Source organism: Silurus meridionalis, chromosome 26 (assembly GCF_014805685.1).
Source record: "Silurus meridionalis isolate SWU-2019-XX chromosome 26, ASM1480568v1, whole genome shotgun sequence".
Classification (NCBI taxonomy): Eukaryota; Metazoa; Chordata; class Actinopteri; order Siluriformes; family Siluridae; genus Silurus; species Silurus meridionalis.
Window position 1 is genome coordinate 16,404,255 of NC_060909.1, and position 15,963 is coordinate 16,420,217.

General features: G+C 42.1%; 2 protein-coding genes across 9 annotated transcripts in view; one reads left to right on the forward strand and one right to left on the reverse strand.

Annotated features, from left to right (window-relative positions):
- Positions 1-15,963, forward strand: part of LOC124380131 (cytoplasmic tyrosine-protein kinase BMX-like) — a 51,589-nt gene that overhangs the window by 21,421 nt on the left and 14,205 nt on the right. For 2 of the 8 annotated variants that reach the window (XM_046840899.1, XM_046840905.1), the window contains exons 2-5: positions 15,034-15,138; positions 15,424-15,505; positions 15,618-15,737; positions 15,828-15,886. In XM_046840899.1, coding sequence (XP_046696855.1) covers positions 15,034-15,138; positions 15,424-15,505; positions 15,618-15,737; positions 15,828-15,886 — 366 coding nt within the window. Of the gene's footprint in view, positions 1-1,506; positions 1,571-1,701; positions 1,809-12,382; positions 12,546-13,477; positions 13,645-15,033; positions 15,139-15,423; positions 15,506-15,617; positions 15,738-15,827; positions 15,887-15,963 lie in introns of all 8 variants that reach the window. The other 6 variants (XM_046840901.1, XM_046840902.1, XM_046840903.1 and 3 more) reach the window with 6 other exon arrangements.
- Positions 798-10,895, reverse strand: zgc:113276 (uncharacterized protein LOC553748 homolog). Its single transcript, XM_046840908.1, has 10 exons — positions 10,686-10,895; positions 10,306-10,477; positions 6,354-6,526; positions 6,051-6,266; positions 5,457-5,751; positions 5,224-5,357; positions 2,892-3,131; positions 2,597-2,758; positions 1,675-1,764; positions 798-1,549 (listed from the first exon to the last, which is right to left on the reverse strand). The coding sequence occupies exons 2-10, from the start codon at positions 10,475-10,477 to the stop codon at positions 1,379-1,381; spliced, it is 1,653 nt and encodes a 550-aa protein (XP_046696864.1). The 5' UTR covers positions 10,686-10,895; the 3' UTR covers positions 798-1,378.

Here is a 15,963-nt window from a genome sequence, read left to right on the forward strand (position 1 = left end):
AACCACCCTCATGTCTCCATAAACCTTGGCCTTCCTCTTTCTCTCCTGCCTGGTGGCTTCATCCTCAGAATTCTTCTACCGATTTGCCTTTCTCACCAAAAAGTTCTACCAGCACGGCCCCTCTAACAAACTCATTTCTAATCCTGTCCATCCTCGTCACTTCTAAAGAAAATCACAGCATCTTCAACTCTTTCGTTTCCAGATCCGCTGACTTTAGGAATGTTCACCAGAGCTGTTGCTCCAAAGCCGTCTCCAAAGGCGTTTCAGAGAATTTGGCAGTACATCCTACCGGCCGCACAACCACAGACCACGTGTAACCACACAAGCCCAGGACCTCAACCTCCAGCATCTTCACCACCAAGATTGTCTGTGACCAGCCACCCGGACAGATGCTGCAACAATCGGTTTGCATAACCAAATAATTTCTGCTGAAACTGTCAGAAACTGTCTCAGGGAAGCTCATCTGCATGCTTGTCGTCCTCATCGGGGTCTCGACCTGACTGCAGTTCGTCATCGTAACCAACTTGAGTGGTGGGCAAATGCTCACATTCTATGGTGTCTGGCACTTTGGAGAGGTGTTCTCTCTTCACGGATAATTCCCGGTTTTCACTGTACAGGGAAAAATGCATGAGGCAGATGGTGGTCACACCAGATACTGACTAGTTTTCGGACCCCCAATACAGTAAAACTGCACATTTAGAGTTACCTTTTATTGTGGCCTGCCTAAGGCACACCTGTGCAATAATCATGCTGTCTAATCAGCATCTTGATCTTCCACACCTGTGAGGTGGTTCATAATTTTGTTCAGTGTATATATATTTAAAACAGACATGGCAATACTGAGATCACATTCTCCTCCTGATCGATGTTAAACTAAAGCTCTGGGGTAAAAATTGTTTGCTTCAAAACACATCAGTGCCTGATTCAAAACCGCGTGACCAAAGTTGTAATGTTAAAGTTGAATTTCAGGACACAAACAAGAGACGGAAGAAGAAGAAGCTCAGACGCTGTGTGCATTGCTGAAAGTCATTTGACTTTATGAATACAGAGACACTTTGTAACCAAGAATAAAACAGAGCATTCAGAAGCTCGGGAAAAAATACCAAGAGCTCGGCTAAGCCATAAAACAATAATCTACAAGGGTGAACAGTTGATGAAGGTCTATCTGTATGAGTTTATACACTGTGCTGCTCTCTTATGATGGTCTATATGCAGTCTTAACTTCCTGGAAGGCAAGTCAAAGCAGGATGTTCTTATCCGACAAGGACGCAGAACCCTTCAAATGCATGTAAACAGCATCAAAGCATCCGCATTTCACTTACAGTGCAAGATTGTCCACTCAAAATGAAATGTCTATGTTATGGGTAGCAAAACACAATCATAGCCACATGAGGCCATGCATGTGGGAAATGTACTCCTGAAATCGTGTCTTTTCCATTTTGGCGGTTTCGATGTGCTGTTCCTGACTGCTGTGTTCATCCATGATGTCCCTGGCGATGCGCAAAGCTGCTGCCTGACCTCCTGCAAGGTTCACAGCATGGGGACCAACCTGGCCAAACAATAAAATAACGTTCGTACACACACATGGAAAAAAAACACATTAAAACATGCATATTTCCTCAGAATCAGTTGGCAAGTTTTCAAAAAGCCACAATATACTGTTCATTGTATTACCTGAAGTGCTGCATATTGTCCCATCAGGTAAACAGGACACTCGGGAGACCACCGGAGAGTCTCCGAGATACACGGCCATCCTTCAAGCACCTGTAGACCAACAGGGATACAATTCCTTGATTTGGATGTAGTCAGTAAGTTACTATGCAAAATTATTAAGTGGTGGACAGTTAAGAAGTAGATGTAATTTGTTACTGTACTTAAGTATCTTTTTCGCATATGTGTACTTTACTGCCGTATTTTCATTTGGGGAGACTTTTACCTTAACTTCACTACATTTCAAAGTCAAATATCGGACTTTTTACTCAACTACATTTTATGAAATCAGAGGTTCCTTTTATTTAAAGCGGATAAAAAAGTAACTGGTCAATCACGCAGCAAGACACCAATCAGGGTCGAGCGTGGGGTCCGTTTTGAATTTGGTGGTATCTACTTAGCACGAAAATACCGTTTTTAGCATCGGTTAAACAGCAAGCAGAACATTTTAGAAAGGAATATATGATAGAAGAAACTCCTGACTTTAACTTACGACAACACCCGTGGTTTTATTTGCACAATTTTTTTGAAGTAGTTCAAAAGAAGTTTTTGGGCTCACCAAAAATTTGGAATGGTATTTGGGGTCAATTCCAACCAGCGATGTCAAATAAAGGTCAAATAAAAAAATTGCAGAGGAACACAGATGCAGATCTTACTTATCTAACTGATAATAAGGCCATTGGAAAGCATGATTAAGGCCAATATTTGTTTTGGAAGACTAATGGTATCAACTGTAAAAGCTTCTAAAGATATATGAAGGGATACAGTGGTTTTCCTCAAAGCACAGTGCAAAGCTTATGAATATAATGCTACTGGGTTTGATTTTGTGTCTTTTATCAAGGAAAAACTCTCTTTTTTTCTAGCCTAGGCTTTATTTATAGTTGACCTGAATTGGGAATTGCTTTTTGATGTCTGAGAGTAAGGGGTCCTGATTGACATCGAGCTTGCAGCCGGTTGCAAGCCAGATCCTTTCACCAGTCCATTTTTGACCATCACAAAGGGAGACCTTCCAGCTTTGAGTTTCATAGCACCATGCTGCCTCTGTCACCTATACAGATATAAAGGCCATTTAGGGTAGCAAACGCATAAAAAGAGCAAGGCAGACTTTCATTTAATCTATATGTCAACAAACAATAGAATGACTCAATATGTATTCTAAATGGGGGAGTAAATGAGGATACCTGGCAGTATGCCTTGACATGCAGATGTCCTGACTGAATAAAAGGCTGCAGCTGTGCATAAGCCTCTGGAGTCACAGCTCCTCCTTTACGTGCCTGTTTGACCATTGCAAGTCTCCTGTGTAGACTCCTCTCTCCATAGAACTGCCGCAGGTAGGCCAGTCCGTCTAGCTTGATGCCGTGCTCAACGTGGGAGTAGCGTCCGATCAGACTCTCCACATCGCCAACATCAAACTGCTTGAGCTGCAGAGACAAAAAACAATTGTGTAAAGTACAGAATATTCAGCAAATAAAAATATTTATGTGGCCTTTGCAATAGGTCCCCCTGGTCATTACTGCTAATATCAAATTGTATCCAAACAGTGTAGGTTCCTTCTGCTTTATGGGAGCCATCTCCAGAACCTCAAGTGGGAGCTGAACATCAGATCTCTGATTTAAATATGTTCACCAGAGGTTGTACTTGCTGCAACTGCTGAGGAAGGTGAACCTACCAAAGTCAATGATGGTGCACCACTAAACTCCTTTCCAGTACTCACCTGCCCAATCATCTGCTGCCACTGCTAAAGACAAAGGCAGATTGCAGAATCTCATGCACTCTGAAGGTAATTGGCTGCAATTTTCCACCTCTACATGACCTGTATACTCTAGGACCCTAAAGCAGGCAGCTTGAATTATGCCAGACCAATCTTAGACACAATTTTTTAATCACTCCCATTTTACAAGAGGTTGCGGTCCATCAGGACCAAAAGCTCATGCCACAGAAGCAGCTTCTTTCCATCTGCAATTAACCTCATCACCAATACCAAAGACCCACTATTAGCTCTTATCCACCTCCATTAACACTAACATTACATTTTATACGCATTACATTAACACAAACAACAAAGGCTACTATGTTACAAAGCTGTACCTTAGGACTTTAAAAAATATAATTTGCATTTTCTCACTTTAACATACCCTGCACAAAAAACCCTCACCTTTCAATCTCTTTTTTTTATTACATCATCTTTATTCTATAATACCAGCATGCCATGACAAATTTCCTATAGAGGTAACCTGTGATTTTCTGATTCTAATGAAACATTACCAAAGTGCATACAAACTGCAAACTGTTAACATTAAATACAGTCCAAATTCAAAGATCCTCTCACACAAGAGGTTAGAATCTGAGGCTACATGGGGCATAGGATCACTAAAACTGGATTTGACCCATTGTTTTTCTAATGTTTGATTTACTAATCATACTTATCTCGCTGAGGTTACTTAATTTCTTTTTCAGTAGGCCTTAGCTCATGGGGAAGTAGTAACTCAGTGGTTAAGGCTCTTGGCTACTGATTATAAGAGCGAGGGCTCAAGCCCCAGTATGGCCAAGCTGAGCAAGGCCCTTAAACCTTTGTGCTCCAGAGGCTTCTCAACCTTACAGGGATATGCGAAGAAATAATTTCAATGTGCTGTATAGTACACACAAGTTAAAAGCCCCTTTACCATTTTCTCATGATAAAAGCATTTTAGTCCTGAAGTCAGAACCTTGTTCCCTAATTAGGGATAGAGGATAACCCAAAAACGAGAAAAAGCAAGGCAGATGTGTCTACAGATTTGGGCAGTTTAGTGAAAGTGAACTTCAGCCAGGCAGCAAGGTGCAAAGCAGAATGAAATTGGGTTTCTTTAGTGGCTCCAATGTGCAGATGTAACATATATAACAGTTAGCATGCAAGACAGGTAACAAATATACAACACAATAAACAGTAGACTAGACTGTATCGAAAAACATACACATAGATAACACAACAGACAAAAAAGGCAAAATATCACACATCAATACTAAGAATGATTGTATCATTATAGTGAAAAGCATGCTACAGGAGGAAGATAGAGGATCAGCTGCAGCAGAACAACATCAGAGGTGTGTGGAGGGGGCTCAAAACCATCACTGTTCATAAGCAGCCCAGCTTTCAGGCTGCAGGTGACCAGAAGTGGGTGAATGATCTAAATCTGTTCTTTAACAGATTTGATCAGCTACCCTCCCCTGCAAAGGACAGAGCAGACTCTTGCTGAGGAGACTACGATCTTTTGGAGTGCAGGGAAAGCTACTGAAGATATTTTTTTGACTTTGTGGTGGCCTCAGCCATATTCTATGGTGTGGTATGCCTGTGCAGCAGGGAACATTGCTGTGGTAAAGACCCAATACTTCATATTCAATACACTTCTCCTGTTTCATCAGTAGATAGTAGTATTGATAGCGGTGGATATTTGCATGTTCCACTCTCTGAGGTATATTATGATGACTAGATTATGTCATAGAAATGTGTCCCGTTTTTAATACTAAACAGATTACCTGCAAGTGTTTGCGCAAGACCCAGGTCACGTGACTTGCACCTTGTTGCAGAGCCATGGAGATGATGTGGGCACTGGTCAAGCCCCCACCGATCACCATTACTCTTTGATTCCTAAGGCATACAACAGGTGGACCTGCAATAGTACAGGATTGATTCTCTGATCTGTTATTTTGCAATTATTTTATGAAATAGGCTCTTAAAGGAAACAAGGGAATGTTGGGAACAGGCTTACCTTTAACATGATTGCCTTTAGCTTTATGTTGAGAGAGTAGGTGCATCAGTTCCACTGTATGCTGTAGCCTCTGTTCAGGGTAACTCTCTGCAATTGTTTTTACCCATGATGGGATATTTGCCATCTGTTCTCTGGTGGGTCCTGTGGCGAGCACCAGCCTCTTCGCCTCAAGAGTCTCCCCGGTGTCTAGAATCACTTGAAAGTATTTGACTTTCTTTCGCTTTTCAAAGACAACTGGAGTAATTCGGTCCACAGTGCCTTTGATGAGGACACGGTCCAGGTTGTAACTGCACACCTGTTTGACGCAGTGCTGTACAATGTTATACAGAATACACTGAAAGAGGTGCAAGATCTGACCATGCAAAGTGGGATCCCCACTTTGAGATGCAATGGCATTTCGCACCAATACTTGATTACATACTTTAGTTTCATGCTTAATGCACAACTTTATTAGTCATTCAGCAAGTTGATGTCCCACCAATGCATCTTACATATCATTACATACATCATATGTGAGTATTGTTTTTCTCCTTTCATGCCATACACATTTGTTCAGTATTCATGGACTTGTTCCATGCCACACTGATCCCAGACCTGCTCCTTGAAGAAGTCCACACTGAGCTGAGTTCCTGGCAGGCTAAAATATAAGTTTTTTTGCAAGCCTTGCACAGAACTGAGAAGCTTCCTGTTTTGCTTGCCAAGGCGTCCGTCATTGAAGAAGGCATTCTTATCCTGAATGTAGATCCTCTCAGGGAGAGAGTGAAGCTCAGCTACACGATCCTCTGCAAGCACAAAATCTTGCAGGGCTTTCTGGACAAATTATACATAAATATAATACCATTAGGAAATTGATTTGGTTATGAATTACATTAGTAACAAAAGTCAGTTTGCTATTACCTTATTGAGGGGATTAGTGTGCACCAGCATGTGTGAGCGAAGGTGAGGGATATTGAGAGCAGTGAACTGGCTCTCCCACAAGGAAGCCCATTCTCCATAAGAATCTACCACTTTAAAGTTCAAAGGAGGACATGGTGTACTTTCTGGGTCTTTGTGAAGCTCTGATGGTAGATCTGTAGAGATGCAATGCATTGGTTCCTTAAGGATGAGTTCATTTGGAATCCTTTTGTATTTATACATTGACCAGACATTACATTATGACCACCTGCCTAATATTGTTGGTCCCCCTTTTTCTGCAAAAACAGTTCTGACCCATCGACCAATAACAGCATTAACTTCTTTAGCAATTTTAGTTCGTCTGTTGGATTGGACCACACGAAACAGCCTTCCCTCCCCAGGAGCTTCAATGAGTCTCCGCCACCCATGACCCTGTTGCCGGTTCACCACCGTTCCTTCCTTGGAGCAATTTTGATGGATTCTGACCGCTGCAGACTAGGAATGTCCCACAACAGCTGCAGTTTTGGAAATGCCCTACTCCAGTCATCTTCTTCTTCTTCTTCTTTCGGCTGCTCCCATTAGGGGTCGCCACAGCGGATCATCCGTCTCCATACCACCCTGTCCTCTACATCTGCCTCTTTACACCAACTACCTGCATGTCTTCCTCACCACATCCATGAACCTCCTTCTTGGCCTTCCTCTTTCCTCCTACCTGGTGGCTCCATCCTCAGCATTCTTCTACCAATATAATTTATGTCCCTCCTCTGCACATGTCCAAACCATCTCAATCTCGCCTCCCTCACCTTGTCACCAAAACATCCTACATCGCTGTCCCTCTAATAAACTCATTTCTAATCTTATCCATCCTCGTCACTCCCAACGAAAACCTCAACATCTTCAGCTCTGCTACCTCCAGCTCCACCTCCTGTCTTTTACTCAATGCCACTGTCTCTAATCCATACAACATCGCAGGTCTCACCACAGTCCTATAAACTTTCCCTTTCATTTTGCAGATACCCTACTATCACAAATCACTCCTGTCACTCTTCTCCACCCACTCCACCCTGCCTGCACTCTTTTCTTCACTTCTCTAACACACTCTCCATTACTTTGCACTGTTGACCCCAGGTACCTGAATTCCTCCACCTTCTGAAGCTCTTCTCCTGCAACCGCACCACTCCACTGCCCTCCCTCTCATTCACACACATGTATTCTGTCTTACTCCTACTGAGTTTCATTCCCCTTCTCTCCAGCGCATATCTCCACCTCTCCAGGCTCTTCTCAACCTGCTCCCTACTCTCACAACAAATCACAATATCATCCGCAAACATCATAGTCCAGGAGACTCCTGTCTGACCTCGTCCGTCAACCTGTCCATCACCACTGCAAACAGGAAAGGGCTCAGGGCCGATCCTTGATGCAGTCCAACCTTCACTCTAAACCAGTCTGTCGTACCTACTGCACACTTCACTGCTGTCACACTGTCCTCATACATGTCCTGCACCACCCTCACATACTTCTCTGACACACCTGACTTCCTCATACAATACCACAACTCCTCTCTTGGCACTCTGTCATAGGCTTTCTCTAAATCCACAAATACACAATGCAATTCCTTCTGTCCTTCTCTATACTTCTCCATCAACATTCTCAAAGCAAATAAGGCATCTGTGGTGCTCTTCCTCGGCATGAAACCATACTGTTGCTCACAGATGGTCACCTCTTCTCTCAGCCTGGCTTCCACTACTCTTTCCCATAACTTCATGGTGTGACTGATCAACTTAATACCCCTGTAGTTACTGCAGGTCTGCACATCTCCTTTATGCTTAAAGATCGGTACCAGCACACTCCTTCTCCATTCCTCAGGCATCTTCTCACCTTCCAAAATCCTGTTAAACAATCTGGTCAAAAACTCCACTGCCATCTCTCCTAAACATCTCACGCTTCTACCGGTATGTCATCTGGTCCAACCGACTTTCCACTCTTCATCCTCTTAATCGCTGCTCTCACTTCCTCCTTACTAATCCTATCTACATCCTGCTTCACCAACTCCACATCATCCAACCTTCTCTCTCTCTGATTTTCCTCATTCATCAGCTGCTCAAAATACTCCCTCCACCTTCTCAACACACTCTCCTCACTAGTCAACACATTTCCTCTCCATCCTTTACTGCTCTAACTTGCAGTACATCCTTTCCAGCTCGGTCCCTCTGCCTGGCCAATCTGTATAAATCCTTTTCTCCTTCCTTAGTGTCCAACCTCTCATACAGCTCCTCATATGCCTTTTCCTTGGCTTTCGCCACATCCTCTTAACCTGCTGCCGCATCTCCTTGTACTCCTGCCTACTTTTCTCATCACTCTGTCTATCCCACTTCTGTTTTGCCAACCTCTTTCTCCTTATGCTCTCCTGCACTTCCTCATTCCACCACCACGTCTCCTTGTCTTCCTTTCTATTTCCAGATGTCACACCAAGTACTTTTCTAGCTGCCTCCTCATCACTCCTGCAGTAGTTGCCCAATCATCCAACACCTCCTTAACACCACTGAGCCTCTCTCTGACCTCTTCCCTGAACCTCACACTACACTCTTCCTCCTTCAGTTTCCACCATCTTATTCTTCTTTCAGTCCTCACTCTCCTCCTCTTCTTCTTCGCCTCCAAAACCATCCTACAGACCACCATCCGATGCTGTCTAGCTACACTGTCCCCTGCCAACACCTTACAGTCTCCAATCTCCTTCAGGTTGCATCTCCTGCATAGCACATAGTCCACCTGTGTGCACCTTCCTCCACTCTTATCGTCACCCTATGATCCTCCTTCTTCTTAAAATAAGTGTTCACCACTGCCATTTCCATCCTTTTAGCAAAATCTACCACCATCTGCCCTTCCACATTCCTCTCCTTAAAACCATACCTACCCATCACCTCCTCATCACCTCTGTTCCCTTCACCTACATGCCCATTAAAGTCTGCCCCAATCACCAACCGTTCTTTCCTAGGTACACCATCTACCACTTCATCTAATTCACTCCAGAATCTTTCCTTCTCCTCCATCTCACAGCCAACTTGTGGAGCATAGGCACTGATGACATTTATCATCATCCTTCAACTTCCACCTTCACGATCATCACCCTATCAGAAACTCTCTTCACCTCCACTACACTCTTACTGTACTCTTCCTTCAGAATCACCCCTACACCATTTCTCTTTCCATCCACACCATGATAAAACAGTTTAAATCCACCTCCAATGTTCCTGGCCTTACTCCCTTTCCACTTGGTCTCCTGAACACACAGCATATCTACCTTTCTCCTCTCCATCATATCAGCTATCTCTCTCCCTTTCCCCGTCATAGTACCAACATTTAAAGTACCAACCCTAACCTCCACTCTCCTACACTGCTCCTTTCCTGCCGTCTCTGTAGGCGTCTTCCTCCTCTCCTTCTCCTCCTTGACCAACAGTAGCCCAATTTCCACGGTACCCTGTCGGCTAACGATACCTGTGGCGGTCGTTGTTAACCGGGCCTCGACCGATCCGGTATGAAATTCTCATTTGTGATCCGCATATTTGATTTGGCACATGTTTTCGCTGGATGCCCTTCCTAACGCAACCCTCCCCATTTACCCGGGCTTGGGACCGGCACTAAGAATGCACTGGCTTGTGCCTCCCTAATGGCTGGGTTCCCTACTCCAGTCATCTAGCCATCACAATTTGGCTTATATCAAACTCGCTCAAATCCTTATGCTTGCCAATTTTTCTTGCTTCTAACACATCAACTTTGAGAACAAAATGTTTACTTGCTGCCTAATATATCACACAAACTAACAGGTGCCATGATGAACAAATTATCAGTGTTATTTACTCTACCGGTCATAATAATGTCATAATGTTATGCCTGATTGGTGTATAAACAAATGGTTAGGATCAGGTTAACATAATAGCATAAGGTTAAACCATACCTGCAGATCGCCTCTTGCTCTTGGATCGTCCAGTCTTTGGGTTTGTCTTGCTGAGTTGTACCCCCTTAAGGATTTCCGCATTTGAGTTGTTGACATGCTGCTGTGGGTTCAAGAGCAGGGTAGCTAGAATGAGAGCATGAGGACCTGCTCCGACTACCAACACATCCAGCATCTCACGAAGACAGACAGACCGAGAGATAAATACCACAAATATTAGGAAGTAAAGACAATAGGGGCAGCTGCCAATTAAAGTCCCTGTAATTGAACTGTTATTTGCATAGTGGCATGTCTGTTACAGCAAAAACCATAAACACCATCTGACCAATCAGTTTAGAGAACCATTAAGTTATGAGTGAAACTGTTTAGAAAAAGGATATTACCTGTTCAAGGGTTTTTAAGTTTCGGAAGCAGATGAAGAGAGAAAAAGAGAAGTAGGAAGACCTGTTGAAGTGAAGTTTGCAGACAGGCTGGTAGAGATTCCTGTAACTCTAGCCAATGCTTCCTTAGATTCTCTGGACTCTGATTGGCTCAAAGAGTTGAGTGTCAGTTATAAAAATAACTATGCCATGCAACAGAGAGGCAAAATTTGGCTCCTGACATTCACAAGCAACTCTAACTAACCAAAAGGACAAAGATCTTTACACTTTTTATTCGCAATACAGATGGTTAAAAGTATGGACTGCATAATCTATGTATGATGTTCACAGGGGGATGAGTCAGGAGTTACATTTTCAGCACTACCAAAAGGTTACTGCTTCTGGTGCCTGATTCAAGGCACTTAACCCTCACCTGCTCAGTTGTATAAATAAGACAATTCTAAATCACTCTGTATATGGGTCTCTGCCACAACCAAGAGCAACTAAGAAAATTCTACTGTGAATTAAGTGTATTAGTCAGTAAAGTCAGGTAGCTACATAGATGATTCCTCTAATAGCACAGCTGTTTGCCAAACCACAAAAAGTATAAGCCTGAAAGATATATTTTATCTATTTATAGTTATTGGTCTTAGTGTAAATCCAAGAGAGCAAGAGGTGAATGCAAATACAGGACTTTATTTGAAGAACAAAAAAACAATTGAAATAGCTGGGGACGATGGCTAGAGAAGACTAGGGAACTAGAACCAGTGGGGAAAAAACAGAAAACTCAAGTTAAGTGGCTGTTGAGTAAAACGTCTTTTATTAATTGAGGAAATTAAGAAAAAAAAAGATTCAAAAGATATTCAAAAGAGCCCTCTGGTGGTCTGGAGAGGAAATATGTAAGACTTTCCTGACTGTATTTAATGTTAAAGAACACTGTAAATATGTGCCAGGCCATAGGGTTAGGACCATAATCCTATCAATCAATTTCTTCTCCTCTGTCGGCTATTGTGAAAAAAAGAAAACTGATATTAAATCTAATATATTTGAGCTTGTGCAATTTGCTACAGATGCGGTTCGCGAGCTCTGACTGGTGTGCTCTCTGATTATCCAATCAAAGGATGTGAAAACCAACGTTACTGTGCGCCTGATAGATAGCTCTGATGTCGCCAACTCGAAACCTAATTGGTTAACGCTAACTATAATGAATTCTGTACTAGAACGAAGCTTTGTTTTACCCCAGTGGTGGACGAAGTACACAAACTAAGTACTTGAGTAAAAGTAGAGATGCAGTAGGTAAATTATGACTCCAGTTAAAGTAAAGTAATAGAATGATATTAATGACTGAAACACTGACTGATATTTATTAAAATGATCATGAGTACAAAACCTTATTTTAAACTACTTAAAAAATGTTTAGCAAATAAGGCCACTGGTGTTGTGGCGAGTTCGAGTCAGGAGTTTCTTCCATCATTTATTCCTCTCTAGATTTTCTGCTTGCTGTTAAACGCTGAACTGTATGTTGGGGATTAATGGATACACCAAGCGCCAATCAAAAAAAGTTCAAACTTTCTTTTGTTGTTGTTGTTTGTAAAAGTTTCCTATTATTCGGTTAACAAAAACCTGACGTGCCACAAATACAGGATGTTGATTTTAGAAAATGCTCAGGTGAAACCAGTGAGTAATGGCATCATACAAAAAAGCTCTGTGTTTCTTCTGAGCGGTGTCAGGGCCATGCAAATAGGTTAGGCAAACACTGCCCTCAAGCCACACTGCAGCCTTTGTGATCCTGCATCGTCCGTGAGCAGTTATCAGAAAAATACTAAACCACCTAAACCAAATTTGGAGCTGTGAAGCCGGAGGATCATTTTTCTTCTCTCAAAGGTAATTCTATATATATTTATTTTAATTGATAAAAGCTATAATGTTACTAAATGGACAGATTGTAACGTATGCAGTGTTTCCCAGATCGTATCAACAGTTGTATACCGTCATAGACAAACCAATTAATGTAGATGTCCTAGATTACTATTATTACCTCTATATACGATTTCCAATACAGTAGCATTCCTGTATGTAATGCAGTGCTGTCTAAGGGCCCGAAGATCACGGGCATCCAGTATGGTTCTCCAGCCTTGACCCTTATGCACAATCTCTGAATTCTCTGAATCTTTGGATGATATTATGCACTGTAGAAGATGATAGCTTGAAACTCTGCAATTTTCTTCTGAGAAACTCCTTTCTGATATTGCTCCACTATTTTTCGCCGAAGCATTGGGGGAATTGGTGATCCTCTGCCCATGTTGAATTCTGAGAGACACTGCCACTCTGAGAGGTTTTTTTTTTATACCCAATCATGTCAGTTGACCTAATAAGTTGCAAATTGGTCCTCCAGCTGTTCTTTATATGTACATTTAACTTTTTTCTGGCCTTTTATTGCTACCTGTCCCAACTTTTTTGGAATGTGTAGCTCTCATGAAATCCAAAATGAGCCAATATTTGGCATGACATTTCAAAATGTCTCACTTTCAACATTTGATATGTTATCTATATTCTGTTGGGAATAAAATATAAGTTTATTAGATTTGTAAATTATTAGTGTCCCAACCTTTTTGGAATCGGGTTTGCATCATATCTAGCTTATACATGTACTGTGGTGGGTCTGGTAGTGATGCAAACCAAAATGCAAATAATGTACGCGTTATTTATGTATTTTCAGAACGCTTTAAATGCAAGTCATGATTCTTGTTATGTTAATGAAAATTAGACGATTTTATAAAAAATTGAGTGAAGATTTTGGTTTTTTTTGTTATTTGTTTGTACATCGGCGAAAGTGCCGAAGATGAGCGAAGCCAAAAGCATTAAGGAAGGCGTCCTGCTGAAGATGTCCCAGCAGAAAAAGAAAATATCCCCCAAGAACTATAAAGAGAGGCTCTTTGTTCTGTCCAGCCAAGCCCTGATTTATTATGAACATGAAAAGGGGGTAGGTCTTGTACTCATGTGTTTTTAGATTAATTGTAAATACACTAAAGTTTACAGGTGCATCTCAATAAATTAGAATATCATTAAAAAGTTGATTTATTTAAGTAATTCTGTACAAAAAGTGAAACACGTATATTATATAGATTCATCACACTGATATATTTAAAGTGTTTATTTTTTTTCATTTTGATGATTATTGCTCACAAGTGCTATGATGTTTGTGGATGATATTGTGATTTGTGGTGAGAGTAGTGAGCAGGTTGAAAAGGGACTGGAGAGGTGGAGGTATGCGCTGGAGAGAAGGGGAATAAAAGTCAGTAGGAGTAAGACCAAGTACGTTTGTGAATGAGAGGAAGGGCAGTGGAATGGTGCGGTTGCAGGGAGAAGAGGTGGAGAAGGTGGAAGAGTTCAGGTACCTGGGGTCAACAGTGCAAAGTAATGGGGAGTGTGTTAGAGAAGTGAAGAAAAGAGTGCAGGCAGGGTGGAGTGGGTGGAGAAGAGTGATAGCAGGAGTGATTTGTGATAGAAGAGTATCTGTGAGAGTGAAAGGGAAAGTTTATAGGCCTGCGTTGTTGTATAGTTTAGAGACAGTGGCATTGATAAAGACAGGAGGTGGAGCTGGAGGTAGCAGACCTGAAGATGTTGAGGTTTTCGTTGGGAGTGACGACAATAGACAAGATTAGAAATTAGTTTATTAGAGGGACAGCGCATGTAGGACGTTTTGGAGACAAGGTGAGGGAGGCGAGATTGAGATGGTTTGGACATGTGCAGAGGAGGGACATGGGGTATATTGGTAGAAGAATGCTGAGGATGGAGCCACCAGAAAGGAGGAAAAGAGGAAGGCCAAGGAGGAGGTTTATGGATGTGGTGAAGGAAGACATGCACATAGTTGGGTTGAAAGAGGCAGGCGTAGAGGACAGGGGGGTGTGGAGACAGATGATCCGCTGTGGCGACCCCTAATGGGAGAAGCCGAAAGAAGAAGATTAAGTTCTGATGTAGAGTGATGGGCCTGGGGTGCAGTCAGCAGTCCAATTTTTTCCCAAAAATGTTAAATAGGGTTGAGGTCAGAGCTCTATAGCAGGCGACACAAGAATTTCCACTCCAACCCATGTAATCTTCATGGAGCTGGCTTTGGGCACAGGGGCATTATCATGCTGGAACAGGTTTAGGTCTCCTTGTTCAAGATAGAGCATCAAAAGGCCATCCATACAATCGTATGCCTCTAACATTGTGATCACAGTTTGGAGATGTACCACATATGGCTGGAAAAGTGTCCCAAATACTAGTGTACATATACTGTATTTAAGATTTAGCTTTTCAAATTGCTAATTAATTTTCATTTGAAGTAAAGCAATGCTTTTTTTGTTTGTGTGTTTCCTTTTCCTTGCAGAAGAAGAAGAGAAAAAAGGGATCAATTCTGACAGACAGAATCTGTTGCGTGGGGAAAGTTGAGCCTGAGAAGAACGCGCCTGTAGAAAGAAAGTTCCCCTTTCAGGTTCCATAGAACACACACACACACACACACACACACACACACACACACTATTTAGGGCCAAGAAATTACAAGAGGTTTTTTGACTGAAATCTATTTTGTCTATAGTAAGAATTTGAAGTCTAGAATTTTCACTTCCTATTTTCGCCGCATTCCTTGACACCATGCTACACGAGTCAATCTGCAGGAAAACGTTAGATATTACTGTGTTATCACTATATTGCAACAAACATCGAAGAAAAGTCTTTCATTAACAATGTTAACACCAAATGACCCCCCTCTCATTAGATTGCGTACGATGAGTGCATCCTGTACATGTTTGCGAAGGATGAAACAACTAGGACGGACTGGATAGAGGAGATAATGCAAGGCAAGATATTTATGCATCGATACGCATGACACGTTCTCGCAATTAAGAACGCGTCCAGATTTCTCTGTGTGTATATACAGTATATACACATTGATACTTGTTTTATTTGTAGTAATAAGGGGTAATGACAAGCTTTCTGCTAAGTACCACAAAGGATTCTGGGTTGACGGAACGTTCCAGTGCTGCGGCCAGACCACAAAGAATGCCCCAGGCTGTCGTGACATCGACAAAGGTGTGTTTTATGTTATTAGGTGTGTGGCTTTTAACAGCATGCAGTTTTGTAAACCTGAATCAGTGACACTGGTGATACTCTTTTTTTCAGAATCAGTGAAGTTCAAAGCTTCTCGAAATACTGCATTACCTCCTGTGCCTTCTGTAATGGTGAGGAATTTTGACCTTTTAATAATGAGGATGTGGTGATGGTAATAATTGGTACAGTAGAATGGCCTTGGATCAGG

Excerpts from the sequence above, each read along its gene's own strand:
- zgc:113276 (XM_046840908.1), bottom strand. The coding sequence starts at position 10,477 with ATGCTGGATGTGTTGGTAGTCGGAGCAGGTCCTCATGCTCTCATTCTA. Across the intron at positions 6,527-10,305 it reads GAGCAAGAGGCGATCTGCAG|ATCTACCATCAGAGCTTCAC; the intron begins GTATGGTTTAAC and ends GCATCTCTACAG. Across the intron at positions 1,550-1,674 it reads GACAATATGCAGCACTTCAG|GTTGGTCCCCATGCTGTGAA; the intron begins GTAATACAATGA and ends TTGTTTGGCCAG.